Source organism: Hypanus sabinus, chromosome 13 (genome assembly GCF_030144855.1).
Source record: "Hypanus sabinus isolate sHypSab1 chromosome 13, sHypSab1.hap1, whole genome shotgun sequence".
Lineage (NCBI taxonomy): Eukaryota > Metazoa > Chordata > Chondrichthyes > Myliobatiformes > Dasyatidae > Hypanus > Hypanus sabinus.
The window spans coordinates 1,725,371-1,743,608 of record NC_082718.1 but is presented as its reverse complement, the minus strand read 5'-3'; the positions used below and the strand labels follow the sequence as shown (position 1 = coordinate 1,743,608).

The window sequence follows — 18,238 nt, the reverse complement described above, 5'->3', positions numbered from 1 at the left end:
TCAATGTGCTGAATGGCCTAATTCTGCCCTCTTGCCTGATGATCTTGACTTACCCTTTCTTCTTCCCATTATAATCTGTGGTCTACTTCCCAGCTAACTGTTAGGAGGCCTGTATATAACTGCCATCAGGGTCCATTTACTCTTTCAGTTTCTTAACTCAAACCACAAAGATTCAACATCTTCTATCCTATGTCACCTCTTTCTACTGATTTGATGCCATTCTTTACCAACAGAGCCACACCAACCCCTATGCCTACCTTCCTATCCCTCTGATACAGTGTGTAACCTTGAACATTCAGCTCCCATTTGCAATCATCCTTCAGCAACGATTCAGTGATGGCTACAACATCACACCTAACAATCTGCAATAGTGCAACAAGATCATCCACCTTATTTCCTCTGCTCTGTGCATTATGATATAACACTGCATCCCGAATGCACTGATACTCACCATGATGGTTGCAATTTTCTCCTGTCATCTGCCTGCCCTTTCTGACAGTCAGACTGCACACTATACTTGCCTTTTTACAATCTGTCCTGTCCTGGGTCCCTTCACTCTGGCTCCCACACCCATGCCAAATTAGTTTAAACCCTCCCAACAGCTCTAACAAACCAGCCTATGAGAATACAACTCAGGTACAACTCGTCAATTTTGTACAGGGCATACCTTCCCCCAGAAGTGATCCCAATGATCCAAGAACCTGAAGTCCTGCCCCTGCACGAGCTTCTCAGCCACGCATGAATCTGCCAAATTATCCTGTTTCTACTCTCACTGGCAGGTAGCAATCCAGAAATTACCACCCTGGAGGTTCTGCTTCTCAGCTTTCTGCCCAGCTCTCTAAATTCTCTTTTCAGGACCTCTTTGCTTTTCCATCCTATGTCATTGGTACCAAGATGTACCAAGATATCTGGCTGCTCTCCCTACCCCTCCAAAATACTATGGACACAATTAAGACATCCCTGACCTTGGCACCTGGCAGGCAAATTACCATCAGGGTGTCCCGTTCATGTCCACAGAATCTCCTGTCTGCTCCCCTCACTATTCAGTCCCCTGTCACTACTGCTCTCCTCTTCTACCTCCTCTTCTGCACCACAGACCCATGCTCAGTGCCAGTAACTTGGTCTCCGTGTTATTCCCCCTGGAGGTCATCGCCCACAAAAGTATCCAAAATGGTATATGTATTATTGAGGGGAATGGCCACAGGAGTGCTTTGTGGTAACTGCCTATTCACATTAACATTTCTCCTGACAGTCACCCAGCTACTCACCCCCTTCAATTTAGGGGAGATAACATCCCTGTAACTCTGATTAATGATCTCCTCACTCTCGGGTACAAGCCATGGGTCATCCAGCTGCTGCTCCAGATCGCTAAGACGGTCTTCAAGGAGCTGCAGCGATGCACTTCACACAGATGTAGCTCCCTGGGGACTCTGGCTTTCCCAGGATTCCAACATCCGGCATGAAGAACACACCACGGCCGTTCACTACTCTAGGTACCGGAAAAGAAAATAAAGGAAACCTTAACAGAAACTTTCCCAGAGCCAACGCCTCCTTTCAGCCAAAGCACGATGGCCGCAAAGCATCGCGGACCTGCGAGAACCTCATCGTTGTGGCCTGCTCCTGCCGCTGACTGGGCCGTTGGAATGAGCCTAATACCCGCAAAGCTCTCTTCTTAAACTAGTGTCGCTGACCTGCGAGAAACCTCATCGCCTTGGCCTGATCCCGCTGCTGACTTGGCCGCCGGAATTACATCTTATTGGGCGTAATAGCAAACAAACCCTGCTAAGTTTAATGTGCTTCCAATCAGATCGCACCTCCAACTTCACTCAGAATTGCTTTACCATAGCCTTCTGTAGGTCATACCTGGACTTCTTGAAGAGTTCCAGATCAACAGCCGTGTATGCCACAGATCTATCCTCAGCAGACTGTGAGTTTCCTAATTCATCCACAACTTTGGATTTGGGTAAGTCCAGAATGTTGTCAAGGATACACACTCACTCACACGAGTCCTGATGAAGTTGGTGATGACCTTGGTATACTAGTTCAATTCCGCAGATGAATCCCTCTTTATGTTTTAGTCCACTGATTCAAAGCAGTCCTGTAAGCGTTCCCCTGCCTCCCTTGACCACAGCTTCAGAATCCTCACTAATGTTACTGCGATCTTTAGTCTCTGCTTGTACGCCGGGAGTAGAGGTATAGCCAGGTGATCAGACTTGCCAAGCGTGGCCTCAGTAGGTTTACTCGGTGGTGGTGTAGAAGTGATCAAGCGTGCTGGCTTCTCGGGTTCCACAGCTAACAGTTTGTTGGTAGTTTGTCAGAGAATTCTTCAAGCTGCTCAAGTTGAACTTCCCCACATTGAGCAGGCAGGCATCATGGAGTGCTGACTCATGACTCTTGGTCCAGGGGTCAGCTCCTCCAACATGTTAGCCAGGGACAGGATATACTCTGCAACTAGGATAATGATGGAAAACTCTCCCGGCAGATAGGATGGTCAATACCTGGCTGCCAGACATTTCAGACAGAGGGAGCAATGACTGAGAACTGCTATGTCTGTGCACTACAGTGAGCTAATCATGAACCAATGCCATCTTTGCCTTTACCTGATGCTGCTGTCCAGTTCATGCAGTGGAAGGTGAAGCCATCAGGCTTCAGGCTTTTGTGTTTGGAGTGCTGGGGGCTGAGCCATGTCTCTGAAGCAGAGATCTGAGCAGTTCCTGATCAAAGGTTCAAAGGTACAATTTAATGTCAGAGAATGTATAGAATATACATCCTGAAATGCTTTTTCTTCACAAACATCCACGAAAACACAGGAGTGCCCCAAAGAATGAAGGACAGTTAAATGTTAGAACCCCAAAGTCTCCCCCAGCTCCCCGCTCCTGTGTGTAAGGTGGCAGTGAGCAAAAATCCCCCCCTCCTGCTGGCAAAAGAAAGCATTGGCACTGCCACTCAGCACTCAAGCGTGAGCAAAGCAACAGCAAAGATACAGACTTGCAGTTACACTGAACACTTTGTATTTCACCCAGTATTCAACTTACCGCAGGCTCCCTCTCTCCCTAATAAGCAAGAAAGAGGTTTCCCAGTGAGCAGTGAGACATAAGAAACAGCTCTCTGGTTTACACTGTTAAAAGTCCATTATGACGCTTTTATCGTGTGCGTGCCTGAAGATCACAAAGACCCGGGTCTCCAGGCACACAGCAGATATCCTAACTCCCCTGACTCCTGTCATGGCACCGACCCTCGATCTGCCCGTCTCCAAGTCAAGTCAAGTCACTTCTATTGTCATTTCGACCGTAACTGCTGGTACAGTACATAGTAAAAATGAGACGATGTTTTTTCAGGACCATGGTGTTACGTGACACTGTACAAAAACTAGACTGAACTACAGAAAAAACAACACAGAAAAAAACTATACTAGACTGCAGACCTACCCAGGACTGCATAAAGTGCACAAAACAGTGCAGGCATTACAATAAATAATAAACAGGACAACAGGGCAAGGTGTCAGTGCAGGCTCTGGGTATTGAGGAGTCTGATAGCTTGGGGGAAGAAACTGTTATATAGTCTGGTTGTGAGAGCCTGAATGCTTCGGTGCCTTTTCCCCAGACGGCAGGAAGGAGAAGAGTTTGTATGAGGGGTGCGTGGGGTCCTTCATAATGCTGTTTGCTTTGTGGATGCAGTGTGTAGTGTGAATGTCCTTAATGGCGGAAAGAGAGACCCTGATGATCTTCTCAGCTGACCTCACTATCCGCTGCAGGGTCTTGCGCTCCAAGATGGTGCAATTTCCAAACCAGGCAGTGATGCAGCTGCTCAGGATGCTCTCAATACAACCCCTGTAGAATGTGATGAGGATTGGGGGGTGGGAGATGGACTTTCCTCAACCTTTGCAGAAAGTAGAGACGCTGCTGGGCTTTCTTTGCTATGGAGCTGGTGTTGAGGGACCAGGTGAGATTCTCCACCAGGTGAATACCAAGAAATTTGGTGCTCTTAACATCTCTACTGAGGAGCCATCGATGTTCAGTGGGGAGTGGTCGCTCCGTGCCCTCCTGAAGTCAACAACCATCTCTTTTGTTTTGTTCACATTCAGAGACAGGTTGTTGGCTCTGCACCAGTCTGTTAGCCGCTGCACCTCCTCTCTGTAAGCTGACTGGTTGTTCTTGCTGATGAGACCCACCACGGTCGTGTTATCGGTGAACTTAATGATGTGGTTCGAGCTGTGTAATGCAGCACAGTCATTGGTCAGCAGAGTGAACAGCAGTGGAGTGAGCACACAGCCCTGGGGAGCCCCTGTGCTCAGTGTGATGGTGTTGGAGATGCTGCTCCTGATCCAGACTGACTGAGGTCTCCCAGTCAGGAAGTCTAGGATCCAGTTACAGAGGGAGGTGTTCAGACCCAGTAGGCTCAGCTTTCCAATCGGGTGCTGAGGAATGATTGTGTTGAATGCTGAACTGAAGTCTATGAACAGCATCCGAACGTATGTGTCTTTTTTGTCCAGGTGGGTTAGGGCCAGGTGGAGGGTGGTGGCAATGGCGTCGTCCAGTGAGGGGGGCAGCAGGGTCTTGATATGCCTCATGACGAGCCTCTCAAAACACTTCATGATGATGGATGTGAGTGCAACGGGATGACAGTCATTTAGGCAGGACACTGAAGACCTCTTCAGCACGGGGACAATGGTGGGGAGCCCCAGGTGTGGTAACTTCTACTTTACAAAAAGACCAGTCGACAACTTGATGGCCAAAAGAGCATCTTTATCTGGGACGGAAAATGATATTTACAATACAGAGGCTTCCAGGTACCTCGTGCGGCCTGGGTGGAGGAACTATATACAATGCATACTGGGGGTAAAAAGAGCAGAAGTAAAGACCCCGCCAACCCCAGATCCTGCCTCTTGTTACCAACAGCTTCCCGATTAGTATTAAATTACTTTTAATAATACTCACATTACAACATTTCTCCCCCTTTAAAATCCAACATTCCCCAAATATAGAACTGGGAAATAATAACAGTGGCAACAGGTTACCAACACAAAAACATGTAAAAAACATGGCAAATTCAACATTCAATCTAACAACAAAAGTAACTATCCAATCAAAGATTCAGTCTGTCAGGAGGTTTGCGAGGGCGCTGCGATCTACGCACTACCCCCGGTGACCCAGCAGGCACCGCTGGTGAGGATGTTTTGGGTGGGTCTAGTGTTGGCGACATGAGTGTCCATGTGAGAATGTACATCCTCTTCAGGGGACTCTGCCCCCTCTGCCAGTGTGCCTCCCTCTGGCAAAGTCACTAGTGGACATGCTTCCCCAGTCGTCTGTCTCACCATTGGAAACTCCATGTCTGTGGAGTGAGGCAGTATTTAAACAGGAAACGTGAAAGCCAGGTACTAAGAGAGTCCCCTGTCATCCGCTTCAGGCCTTCCTTCACTGTCTGAACAGCCCGCTCAGCCAAACCATTTGAGGCTGGGTGGAAAGAGACCGTCCGAATGTGATGTATGTGAAGCAAAACCAATAGGCTTCTCTGAACGGTCCTCCATTACATGTGAGAGAAATGCCCCGACTCCATAAGGCAAAACGTCGCATGAAAGGGTGATCTCCTTGTCGGGGTCATAGTGAACGAGCAGCTTCGCTGAGTGCAGGAGTTCTTTCACTTTCTTGAAAGCTTCCTCCTGCTCTTCACCCCACCGCCACTTAATGTCATTGTGAAGCAGCTTATACAATGGAGCCAAAACCTTTGAGAGGTCCGGAAGAAACTTGCCATAATAATTCACCATGCCCAAAAATGATCTGAGTTCAGTGATGTTCTTGGGGCTTGAGGCCTCCTTGATAGCTCTCACTTTGTCCTCCACTGGGCCAAGCCCCTCAGCTGTAATCTTGGTCCCAGGTAGGTCACACTCAGAGCCAGGAACACACATTTTCTGCGTTTCAACCACAGCCCTGCATCTGAGAGTCTCTTCAGCACCTGTTGTAAGTTAGCCAGATGCTCCCCCTCCGTGGCTCCTGTGATCAAAATATCATCAAGTAACACTGCTACTTGCGGAATCCCCTGCAGCATCCTTTGGAAGATGGCGGGGCTAGACGCCACTCCAAACATCGAGCGACTGTATTTGAATAATCCCTTGTGCGTATTGATGGTGACGTACTCCTTTGAATCCTCGTCGAGCAGCAGCTGTTGGTAGGCGTGGCTCATGTCCAGCTTTGTGAACAGCTTACCCCGACAGGGTCGCAAACAGGTCATCCACCCATCGCAATGGGTACTCCTCCAGTTTAGAGACCTGATTCACCGTAAGCTTGTAGTCCCCACATATCCTCACCGTTTTATCTGCCTTCAAAACTGGAACAATAGGAGCCGCCCACCTTGAAAACTGGACATGCTCAATGATGCCCAGACCCTGTAATGTACCAGCTCCGCCTCGACTTTGCCTTTCGTGGCATAGGGCACCGACCTGGGCTTAAAAAACGTGGTGTGGCCTCAGGGTCGACACGGAGTTTCACGGTCACGCCCTCAGTGTGCCCAGCTCGTCCCTGAAAACGTCACTGTACCGCTGCAGAATGTCCTCCGTCGTGCGTGCATACTTAATTTCATGCCAGTTGAGCCGGATTTTGTGAAGCCAATCGCGGCCCAAAAGACTGGGCCCCCTGCTCGTAGCTATCACCAGCCTGGCATCAGCCTTCTGGCCCCCGGCCAAAATATCCACAGATAACACCTCTAAATGAGGTATGGGCTGCCCCGTATAGGTCCTGAGTTGGAGCTTAGATGGTCTGATGGGAGGCAGGTTGGATCCCCGTGTCCTCCTGTAGGTCTCTTCACTAATGACCGATGCAGTAGCCCCTGAATCAATCTCAAACTTAATGTCCTTTCCCTTGACAGTGACTGTGGCGTAATATGGTTCAGGTGGTGGCATAATATGGTTCAGGTGGTCCCTCATCTGTTTCCACCCCAAACATGTTGTAGGCACACGCTGCCTCCTCGTCTGCTTCCCCTAGGTGGTGTGTGGCTGCCTGAGTCTGCTGAGCTTTCCCCTGCCCAGGCTTAACCTCACCCTTTACGCTCCTGCAACTAAATGTCCCTTTTTGCTACAAGCATGGCAGACAGTATCTTTGAATTTACAAACATTTGCATAGTGTGTTCCTCCACACCGCAAACATTCCACTCGCTTTGCCTGTTTACCAGTCTCCCTCCTAACTTGGAGCACTGCTGTCGACTGCGACCCCCCATATCCTTTCTGTATATCCTTGGCATTATTAGCAGCCGACTCCATGCCTTGAGCAATCTCTAGGGCTGTCTTGAAAGTCAATGGTGGGGTTTCCCCCAACAAGCGGTGTTGTACGGCGGCATTATTAATGCCACATACTAATCTGTCACAGAGCATGTCATCCAACACAGCTCCAAAATCGCAATGCTCCGACAGCTGCCGAAGCTCGGCCACAAAATTGCCCACAGACTGACCTGGCTTCCGGACTTGGCTGTGAAACTTGAACCGTTGAACTATCACCAAAGGCTTCGGATTGTGGTGGTTCCCCATGAGCTGGACCAGTTCGTCGATGGAATTTCACCTGGTTTCCATGGTGTAGCTGAGTTCCGAATCAGCTTGTATGTCTGTGCCCCACACACACTCAGGAGAATAGAGCGCTTCTTAGCCTCCTCAGTAATTCCATTAGCACAGAAAAAGTGGCCCAACCTGTCCTTGTACTCCGGCCACACCTCAATTTGCTCATCGAACACACCGACCATTCAGAACGTCGCCATCCGAACATGAGGCTCCTCGCCCGCTTACAGCTCCTGATCGAAAACGGGGCCTACCCGTCCACAAAACCAGTTTACCTCATCGCCAAAAATATGTGGTAACTTTCACTTTACAAAAAGACCACTCGACAACTTGATGGCCAAAAAAGCATCTTTATCTGGGACGGCAAATGATATTTACAACACAGAGGCTTCCAGGTACCTCGTGCGGCCTGGGTGGAGGAACTATATACAATGCATACTGGGGGTAAAAAGAGCGGAAGTAAAGACCCCGCCAACCCCAGATCCTGCCTCTTGTTACCAACAGCTTCCCGATTAGTATTAACTTACTTTTAATAATACTCACATTACAACACCAAGAACCTAGGCTTCTGAATTCAAGCCGGACTCGTAGGCCGAGCCTTTGGTGTGCCGACCAACGGTCAGTTATGGAACCCTGAGAGCGAGTCTCATTCCCACAAAGAACCATAGTCAGCGTGTAACTCCAGGTCAGGGTCTACAAAAGAACCCCAAAAGGGGAAAGTGGAGATGCCCATCTGGTTCTAAAATCTTGCCCTGATGTCTTCAGTTTTACTTTCCAGAGACTGTACATTAGCCAGGAGGGTGGTAGGGAGTGGAGGCCTCAGGGCTCTGCGTCTCAGTTTGACCAGCAGCCCAACCTGGCACCCATGCTTCATTAATAAATGGAGCTGTGCTCACTACTTGGTGGCCTGCAACCCGAACTCCAATGATTTCGTAGACAGATAGATTTTTCTAAAATGCCTTGAAACAACGTTGCTTACTGAAGTACTTATGATTGTGACTGTGGATTTCAGCTGTTGTAGTTCTAAATGGAAATATTTATATTCTAAATTTTATTTCGAGATACAGCACAGTAACAGTCCTTTTTGGCCTAATGAGCCCATGCTGCCCAATTACACCCAATTAACCTGCCAACCCTAACCGGTACCCTTACATTTTTGGGCTGTGGGAGGAAACCAGAGCACCCAGAGGAAACACACACAGTCACAGGGAGGATGTACAAACTCTTTAAGACAGTGACAGAATCTTATATTTCCCCTGGGAGCTGCACATAAAGAGTCGTGACTCTCTACTGTCATCTTGCCATGTGAATGGAAGCAATAAGGTGAAGTATTAATACTCAGAAATGCTTTGCAGGTGATCAATTTTGGTCTGTTACAGATATGTCTACCATCAAAAAACCTGTCTTCAGCCAAATCGGTTTGTTCTATGTGTTAGGAAATAGCTGACTACTGGAATAACAAATGTAATGAGCACCTAAGACATCCGAGCTACCATGCTAAAGGCATGCTCCAGAACTAGTCACATCACTAATTGGTTTAGTACAGCTAGAACAGAAAGCAGTAAAGATTAAAGATGAGCTGTATTTGTCACATGTATATTGAAACATCAAAGCATGCAGTGAAATACGTTAACAACCAGCACAGTCCAAGAATGGGTCAGAGGTAGCCCACAAGTGTCACTACACTTCCAGCACCGACATTGCATGCCCACAAATTTACTAACCCTAACCTGTGAAACCAGAGCTCTACATGGTTATGGGGAGAATGGACAAGCATTTTACAAATGGCGATGGAAATTGAACACTGACCTTAATGTGATTCATTATGTTAACAACTATGCTACAGTGCTGTAAGTATAACCTGTCTATAAAACAAATAAGTCAAATTTGACTCACATCAGCCCTACGTTTCATCCCATCCCACACACTAGCACCATCGGACTACTCACGTAGCATCAACAATACTGCAGCGGCCAGTTTACCAGGATCAGTGCACTGCAGACTTCATTGCAACCATTGTCCACAGACAGACAAAAAGGTGAATTAATAAGAGCTTAACTATTTTGACATCAAGACAGAATTTGACCAAAGTGTTTCTAATGAATCAACAGCGACCACATTTGAGCTTGTTCCCGTATAGAAAGCTTCAGGCTGGGGAAACCAGTAACATATCTCTCACTCTCTTTCTACAATCTTGCTCTGATGTCTTCAGTTTTATTTTCCGGACACTGTACATTAGCCAGGAAGATGGTAGGGAGTGGGTGTGTAACACCGATTCTATTTCTCTCTCATTTCACTTCTTAACTATTGCAATTTAAGGTAGCAATTCATCAATAGATTTCAAGAGGAAAAACAATAAATTCTGACTGGCACAGCAATATCACATTCTGCAAAATGAATCAAATGTTTCTAGAAACTACAGCAGTTATTAATTTCAATATTACAAGGAGGATAAAGCTGCTACAATAATTACTCTCCTAACTGAATTACACAGAAAACAGAGGTGTCAAAATTATTATATTTCTACAGGGTGATTATATAGCTGTAATCCCAAATCATACTATAGAGAATACTGAGCGGCACTAATTAATACTCTTCTACAAGATATTATAAAAGAATATTGAGCTGTAGTATTAATCTCCCTCATCATATTACAGAAACCATTAAATGGCCATAATTATTACTTTTTACACTCATTATTAAATGAAAATATCTAAATCTGGAAAGTATTATACTTTGCCTTAGTTTATTTTCATATAACAAAACTCAGACAAACTATGAACTCCATGACATGGAGTTCTGTGTTGCTATACTTACCAGCTTGCACTACATTATACAGAAAATTCTTTGGTGTTTACAGAGTTGGAATAAAAAAGAACACTTCTTTAAAAAAAACTCTTAAGATCTACATGCACAGAAATAGTTATGAACATTTGATGCATCCCTACCTGAAATGCTGACTGACTGTTGTAATTCTTAACTTCTTTGTTTGCTCCTCGAAATAAAAGGACCCTTGCACAACTTTCCTGGAAGTGAATGAGCAGTACATTTTTACATACTTCAACATTATGTCTAACAAAAGTTATACATTGATTATAAATGCATAGTGGAGCACTATTTATACTTGCTGAAATCTAGACATCTCCTAATTGAAGGTAAACTCATATATATTCTATGGTTATAACAAACAAAGTGGGATATCGCATTGTGTATACTATAACAGAAATGTAGTAGGGTCCTAAGTACAGAAAGACAAAAACTGTATACCTCAAGATTAGGGTATTTCCCACCTTCATTGATGCCAAATGGAAATATACCCGAAAGACCTTTCTGCAAAATGTTCGCTTCTTTAAAAATCAATAGATCTGCATTGTGAAATATTTTGTAATGTCATCATGCATTTTACTTCAAGACAACAGCTTTAAAAGCATACATTGTGCGTAGTCTACTGATCAATCATGGGTGTTTGAAGATTCATAATATTGGGGAAATAAAACATAAACCAGTAAAACATAGAACAGTAGAAGTATTGCACAAATGGACCAATTTGAATGTTCTGATATAAGTGTAGCTCTTTTCATTTGGTTGGAATTTATTACTGAAGCCAATTATCTGATATGATGCAAAAATACAGTATTTTAACCCCATTTGTACAGTATATATTCTAAATATTATAAGCGCAGAGATCCACATGCTTACTGTAACCAGTGGAATAAAACTCTGCAATCTACTATCCTACATAATGTTTATGAGCACGGAAACAAAGCAGAGAGCTATCATAGGACATCACTCAAATTGTTATAGCATGTATAATAAACAATTTGAGTTACTGCCCATATACTTGGGATACTATAAACACAAAAATAAAATGCTAAGCGAATATTATACATGCAGTTACAACAATTTGTACAAATATATTGATATAAGGAACTATGACTGTATAAAAAGGCAACTTCAAATATACAAAATAAGGAGCCGTGGGCTTGATATACATTTGGTCCTTAGGAAGCATTTTTTCCTAAGACAATAAATATTATTACTACCTGAAGAAAGATGGATCTGTGTGTCTGAGGTATAAACTCTCAGACCTAGCTTAAGCATTTGACAGCCATTGTTGAATGCAATCATTTCTATGAAAATGATCACTTCATCAGCATGCTACTGTCCGGGAAAATACGAAAATGAACTTTGGGTGAAGATTGCAGAGGATTCAATTCCATTCACCACTTCTCAGAAAATGAAACAGCTTGAGGCCAATATATCAGGACTGAGCAACATTCAGGCATGAACTAAAAAGTGTCAGGTGGCATTTGTGTGACACAAATGTCAGGCAATAACTAAATACAACTGATAACTGTGTTCCCTTGCCATTCAATATCATTACCAACGCAGCATCACCTAACAACAGCATGTCATAGATAAGATATAAAACCAGATCAACTACACCAGTACTTTGCCTGTAAAGAAAGGCCTAGAGGTTATTTATTCTGCAGCAAGCAATAGGTCCCCCAAGGCCTTTCTAAACCCTACATAGCACTTGTCAGATATGTGGTACTTTCCACTTGGCAGGAGAATGCAGTCCTACATTCAAGAACCTTGCTTGACATGCTGTTTGTCACCCATCATTTTAATTCATTTCACCTGCTGGGAATAATACACCCTGATACCGTACAGATAGCAACAACATCCCCATCAGTACAGGTGCACCACAAGGCTTAGCCCCTGCTCTATCCACTTTATACCTATGATTGTCTGCTTAAGAACAACTACAATGCTATATTTAAGTTTACTGATGTTGGCTGAAACAAAGGTGGTTATGAATCAGTATATAGGAGGAAGCCTGAGTGGTGCCGTAACAACCACCTCTTACTCAATGTCAGCAAGACCAGAGATGGTTATTAAGTACAGGAGAAAGAATCCTGAGATCAATGAACCAGTCCTCATTAGGGCACTGTAGGTGGAGAGGATCAGGAACTTTAAATTCCTTGGCATTATCACATCAGAGGATCTGAGACCAGCAAGTAGGTGTCATCACAAAGAAGACATGACAGAAACTTTACTTTCTTCGATGTTTGCGTAGATTTGGTATGCCATCTTAAACTTTCACAAACTTCTATAAATGCACAGTAGAGAGCATCCTGACTAGATGTATTGTGGACTGATATGGAAACCCCAAAGCCCAGGAATGGAAATATCTACTGCTAGTCAAAGCCTTCCCATCATTATGCACATTTACAAAGAGTACTACCACAGGATAGCAGCATCTATCAGCAAGGGGCCCTCATCATCTAGGCCATGCTCTCTTCTCATTACTACCATCTGACAAGCGGTACAGGAGCATTAGGACCCACAACACAAGGTTCAGAAACAGTTATTACTCTACAACATCAGACTCCTGAACCAGCATGAATAGCTTCATTCATTATTCACTGAACTGACTCCATAACCTATGGACTCATGTCAATGACTTTATGTATTTTAGTTACTATATGCATGATTTACCCTCTTTTGCATGTTGGATATTTGCCAGTCTTTGCTTAGCATAGATTTCATGAAGTGTAGAGCAATGTGATCTAGGAATAATGGTGCATAGTTCCCTGAAGGTGGAATCTCATGTGGATAGGGTGGTGAAGAAAGCTTTTGGAACGCTGGCCTTTATAAATCAGAGCATTGAGTATAGGAGTTGGGATGTAATGTTAAAATTGTTCAAAACATTGGTGAGGCCAAATTTGGATTATTGTGTACAGTTCTGGTCACCAAATTATGGGAAAGATGTCAACAAAATAGAGCGAGTACAGAGGAGATTGACTAGAATGTTTCCTGGGTTTCAGCACCTAAGTTACAGGGAAAGGTTGAACAAGTTGGGTCTTTATTCTTTGGAGCATAGAAGGTTGAGAGGCAACTTGATAGAAGTATTTAAAATTATGAGGGGGATAGATAGAGTTGACGTGAATAGGCTTTTTCCATTGAGAGTAGGGGAGATACAAATGAGGGCATGAGAGTTAGGGGGCAAAAGATTAGGGGTAACACGAGGGGGATCTTCTTTACTCAGAGAGTGGTAGCTGTGTGGAATGAACTTCCAGTCGAAGTGGTAGAGGCAGGTACGGTATTGTTATTTAAAGGAAAATTGGATAGGTATATGGACATGTACAGCGTATGTTAATCAAAATGGCTTTTTTTTGTTTAAAAATAAAACTGTTTCTTTGTCATGCTAACTGGTGAGAGAGTGTTGTCTTGCAGAACATTCTCGAAGCTTCTCGCAGCTTGTTTAGGTTTATAATCGCTGATAACGGGGATTGTATTCATTTGTTAACCAATGGGGTTGGATGTCATTTTCTTTCTTGTGGGTCTGGGAGCTGGGATTTCGCAGTCTTTTCAAGAGTCAGGAAGAAGACGCCAAAGAAGGTGGATGTGTGCCGCACTGTTCGGTTGACCACTTCAGGTGGTCCCAGGTGGGAGGTCGTGGAGGTCGGAGGAGAGCGAAGAGTGGTTGAACGGTTCGATGGTTGAGCTCCAATGGTGTGCACTAAATTGACTGAAATCTGATAAGTTTGGCGCCTTTTTCTTTATTTTCTTTTCCTTCATATATACTATCGTTAACAATCATTTAGTTTTAGTAAAATCCTTAAAGTATATTCTATAGCTGTATCTGGTGTGAGCGACGCTGCGTAACTTGTTTTCCACAGCATCTGAGTATATAGGAGGAGGGGTTGGTGAGTGGCTGGAATTTGCCTCTAGACATATACCAGCCTGTCGCATAAGCGTTACATTTGTGGGGTGCTTGTGTCCGGGATTGGATTTTCAGTAGCTGTGGAATCGTGCAGGCCAGTAGTGCGGAGAACGACAGACATAAGATTGTAAGCTGGTGCGATTTAGAAGATGTACCCGTGCATTATGCACATGTGGTGGGCGGGCTGGATTTTCGGGTTTCGGGAGATGCGTTAGTGCGGGGTTTGAGTTTGGTCAAAGGTATGGGGTCAATAGAACTGGTAGCACAGAGGTGTGGTAAAGAGGTGGAGTCTAGCTGGGTGTCTGTTCGTACAAGTGCTGATGTCATGAGGTTGCAGCTGCCAGCGACGGTCAGCGTTCTGGGGGAGGCGGGGCCGAGGGGCCTCCACACCCTCTCGGAGGATGAGGATGATGAGACACCGGAGGAGGAGCTAGAGCTAGAGTTGATCCCCAGGGAGGTGCCCATCACTAGTAAAGGGGGGTCTGAGGGGGCAGGCGTGGCTAGGCCCCGCCCCCCCAGGTAGGGTGGAGGCCTCTGAAATGGCAGCCGCACTTAACTCCCTGGTGGGAGTGGCCGAGAGGCCACGGCTGAAGCTGGGGATGTTCTCTGGAGCCAAGCCTACTCTGAATGGGGGAGGTTTACCATGAGACCTGGCTCGAGCATATGTCTCTGATGTTAGAGGAGTGGCCAGGCTTGGGTGAGGAGAAGAGGCAGCGATTGGTGGGAAGTCTGAGGGGTTCGGCAGCCAAAACAGTCCGCGAGTTGAAAGCTGAGAAGTCTGGGGCTTCAGTGGAGGAATGCATAGAAGTTTTGGAGGGAGCATTTGGGTTGTCAGGGGAACCCTGGCTGCTTTTAGCAGAGTTCCAACGCCTGGAACAACGGAGAGGGGAAAAGCTCTCCGAGTACATATTTCGGATGGAGGGGATGCTCTCGGGGTTGCGGCGCCGGGGGGTAGTGAAGGCGCCTGACGTGGCTAGCGTGAGGATGAGTCAGATATTCAGTGGCTCCCAGACGAGGACAAGGTGGTATGGAGTCTCCAGCAGTCTGATAAAAAGGGGCCCCCTCCATCATTCGGGCTACTGATTAGAGAGGTGCAGGAGGAAGAGAGAGCATTGAGGTGGAAAAGGGGCTCGGGCCACCGGGAGCGATCCTCAGCGATACAGGAAGTAGTGGCCGGGTGGAGGACTGAGAAACAAAAGGGGTCCCATGGGAGTAGGGAACCCCCACTTGAGGGGAAGGACAGGGAAAATACCCACTCCAGGGGGCAGCCCGAGCAATGGGCTGGGAGTGACGGCCGTCCCAGGAGAGGAGGGGCGGCGGGCAGCTTGTGCTTTAACTGTGGGAAAGAGGGGCATTTCTGGCAGGACTGTGACTGGCCAAGGGTATGCTATAGCTGTGGGGAGGAGGGACACTTTCAGTGGGATTGTGAGAGACAAGGCATCCCGTGGAGGGCAAGCCCTCTCGGAGAACTTTCTGAAGATCCTCTCGGTGCATCCAGTGTTTCGGGCGGTATTCAAAGAAGGGGTGCCCCCCAGGGGCTGAACCTGGAGTATAAACGAGAGACGGTGTGGTGTGCGGAGGCGAGGCCTAAGGTGATCCGACCAGGGGAGGTGACACTCATGATGGGGACCCCCAGATTCCCTGGAGTGCCAGCGGGCGAAGCCCTGTTAGTAGACGCCCTGGATGATCTTGAGGGGGGAGACACGATTTCCGGCGGGGGCACTGGTGAGGCCCAAAGTGCAGAGGACAGTGGTGGTACATGCGAGGCGGATAGCTGTGAATGTCAGGAACACTACGAAGAAAGAAATCACCTTTAAGAGAGGGATGCGGCTGGCACATTTGTTCCCGGTGACGGTAATGTCTAGCGCACCAGTGAGGGCCACTAACGGGAAAGAGGTGTACAAGATAATAAGAGGAATAGACAGAGCGGATAGCCAGCGCCTCTTCCCCAGGGCACCACTGCTCAGTACAAGAGGACATGGCTCTAAGGTAAGATGAGGGAAGTTCAAGGGGGATATTAGAGGAAGGATTTTTTACTCAGAGAGCGGTTGGTGCGTGGAATGCACTGCCTGAGTCAGTGGTGGAGGCAGATACACTAGTGAAGTTTAAGAGACTACTAGACAGGTATATGGAGGAATTTAAGGTGGGGGGTTATATGGGAGGCAGGGTTTGAGGGTCAGCATAACATTGTGGGCCGAAGGGCCTGTTATGTGCTGTATGTTCTATGTTCTATGATTGGAAAACCGGGGGCAGCTGACCGCTGAGGCTTTTAACTTTGGGGATTCTCCTGTGCCACCAGAGTGGGAAAGCAGGCTAGTGGAGAAGATGTTGGAGTTGGAAGAAGTGTTTGATGTGGGCTGCTCCAAAAGCACCCGTCACACCATCCGAGTGACGGAGGACACCCCATTCAGAGAGAGGTCATGGCGATTGACCCCGGCAGATGTTGAAGATGTGCAGCAGCACTTGCGCGAGTTGAAGGAAGCCGGGATCATAGCTGAGTCCTGAAGCCCCTATGCGTCCCCAATATTATGTGTGCAACGCTGCGTTAACTGGTTTTCCACAGCATCTGTGTGTACGGGAGGCGGAGTTGGCGAGAGGCTGGAATTTTCCCTCTAGACATACACCAGCCTGTCGCATAAACATTACAGACAGGAAAGAAATGTAAGTGTTATGGGCTGAGTGCAGATTGGTGGGACTAGGTTAGAGTAAGCGTTCAACACGGACTAGAAGGGCCGAGATGGCCTGTTTCCATGTTGTAATTGTTATCTGGTTATATGTGTTGTACTTCTTTATTTTCCTGTAAACGCCTGCAAGAATATGAACCTCAAAGTAGATATGGTAACATAAATATACTTTTCATAATAAATTTAGTTTGAATTTTGAATACCTGCTGTGTGCCTTATTAGTTGGATAAATTCTGTGAACTGCAACCCAGGGTCCTACCAGTATGAATCCTAATTAGCTTGTGTAGGTTTGTGCTATCCTTCATATGTCTGACTACGCACTGTTGCCCAGCTCGTGCAGGATACAATGAAGTCACTAAGATGTTCCCAGCTCTGCAAGTGCACATTTTTCTAGCATAAATTTGCTAGATGTTGAACATCTCCCCAAAACCCTATATATTCTTCTGAAGGACGTATCCCAGCTGATTTTTCTTTAAAATGCAAAGGTGTCAATGGTGTAAGAAGTGTGTGTGTTTAAACAAGGTCGTTTGATGACACAAAGATTGGAGGAGTTGTGGATGGAGCTGTAGGTGGTCGAAGGTTACAAGAGGATATAGACAGGCTGCAGAGTTGGGCAGAAAAATGGCAGATGGAGTTCAATCCGGACAAGTGTGAGGTGATGCATTTTGGAAGGACAAACCAGAAGACTGAGTACAGGATTAATGGTCAGTTACTTAAGAGTGTGGATGAACAAAGGGACCTTGGGGTTCAAATCCATATATCCATCAAGGTCGCTGCACAGGTTGATAGGGTAATTAAGAAGGGCTATGGGATGCTGGGCTTCATTAACAGGGGGATTGAGTTCAAGAGTAGAGAGGTCATGTTGCAATTCTACAAATCTCTGGTGTGACCACACTTAGAGTATTGTATTCAATTCTGGTCACCTGATTATAGGAAGGATGTGGAAGCTATGGAGAGGATGCAGAGGAGATTTACCAGGATGGTGCCTGAATGGGAGAACAAGTCATATGAAGCAAGGTTAGCAGAGCTGGGACTTTTCCTTTTGGAGTGTGGAAGAATGAGAGGGGACTTGACAGAGGTCTACAAGATTATGAGAGGCATAGATAGGGTGGATAGTCAGTATCTGTTTCCCAGGGCACCAATAGCAAACACCAGAGGGCACATGTACAAAATTAAGGGAGGGAAGTTTAGGGGATATATCAGGGGTAAGTTTTTTTACACAGAGGATTGGGAGTGCCTAGAATGACTTGCCAGGGATGGTGGTGGAGGCTAAAACATTAGGGG

The 18,238-nt window shown here is 46.1% G+C and overlaps 1 protein-coding gene across 9 annotated transcripts in view; it reads right to left on the bottom strand.

Moving 5' to 3' along the window:
- Window positions 1–18,238, bottom strand: part of shank3a (SH3 and multiple ankyrin repeat domains 3a) — a 1,267,872-nt gene that overhangs the window by 594,531 nt on the left and 655,103 nt on the right. For all 9 annotated transcript variants that reach the window (XM_059986981.1, XM_059986984.1, XM_059986980.1 and 6 more), the window contains one exon: window positions 10,489–10,566. In XM_059986981.1, coding sequence (XP_059842964.1) covers window positions 10,489–10,566 — 78 coding nt within the window. The remainder of the gene's footprint in view (window positions 1–10,488; window positions 10,567–18,238) is intronic.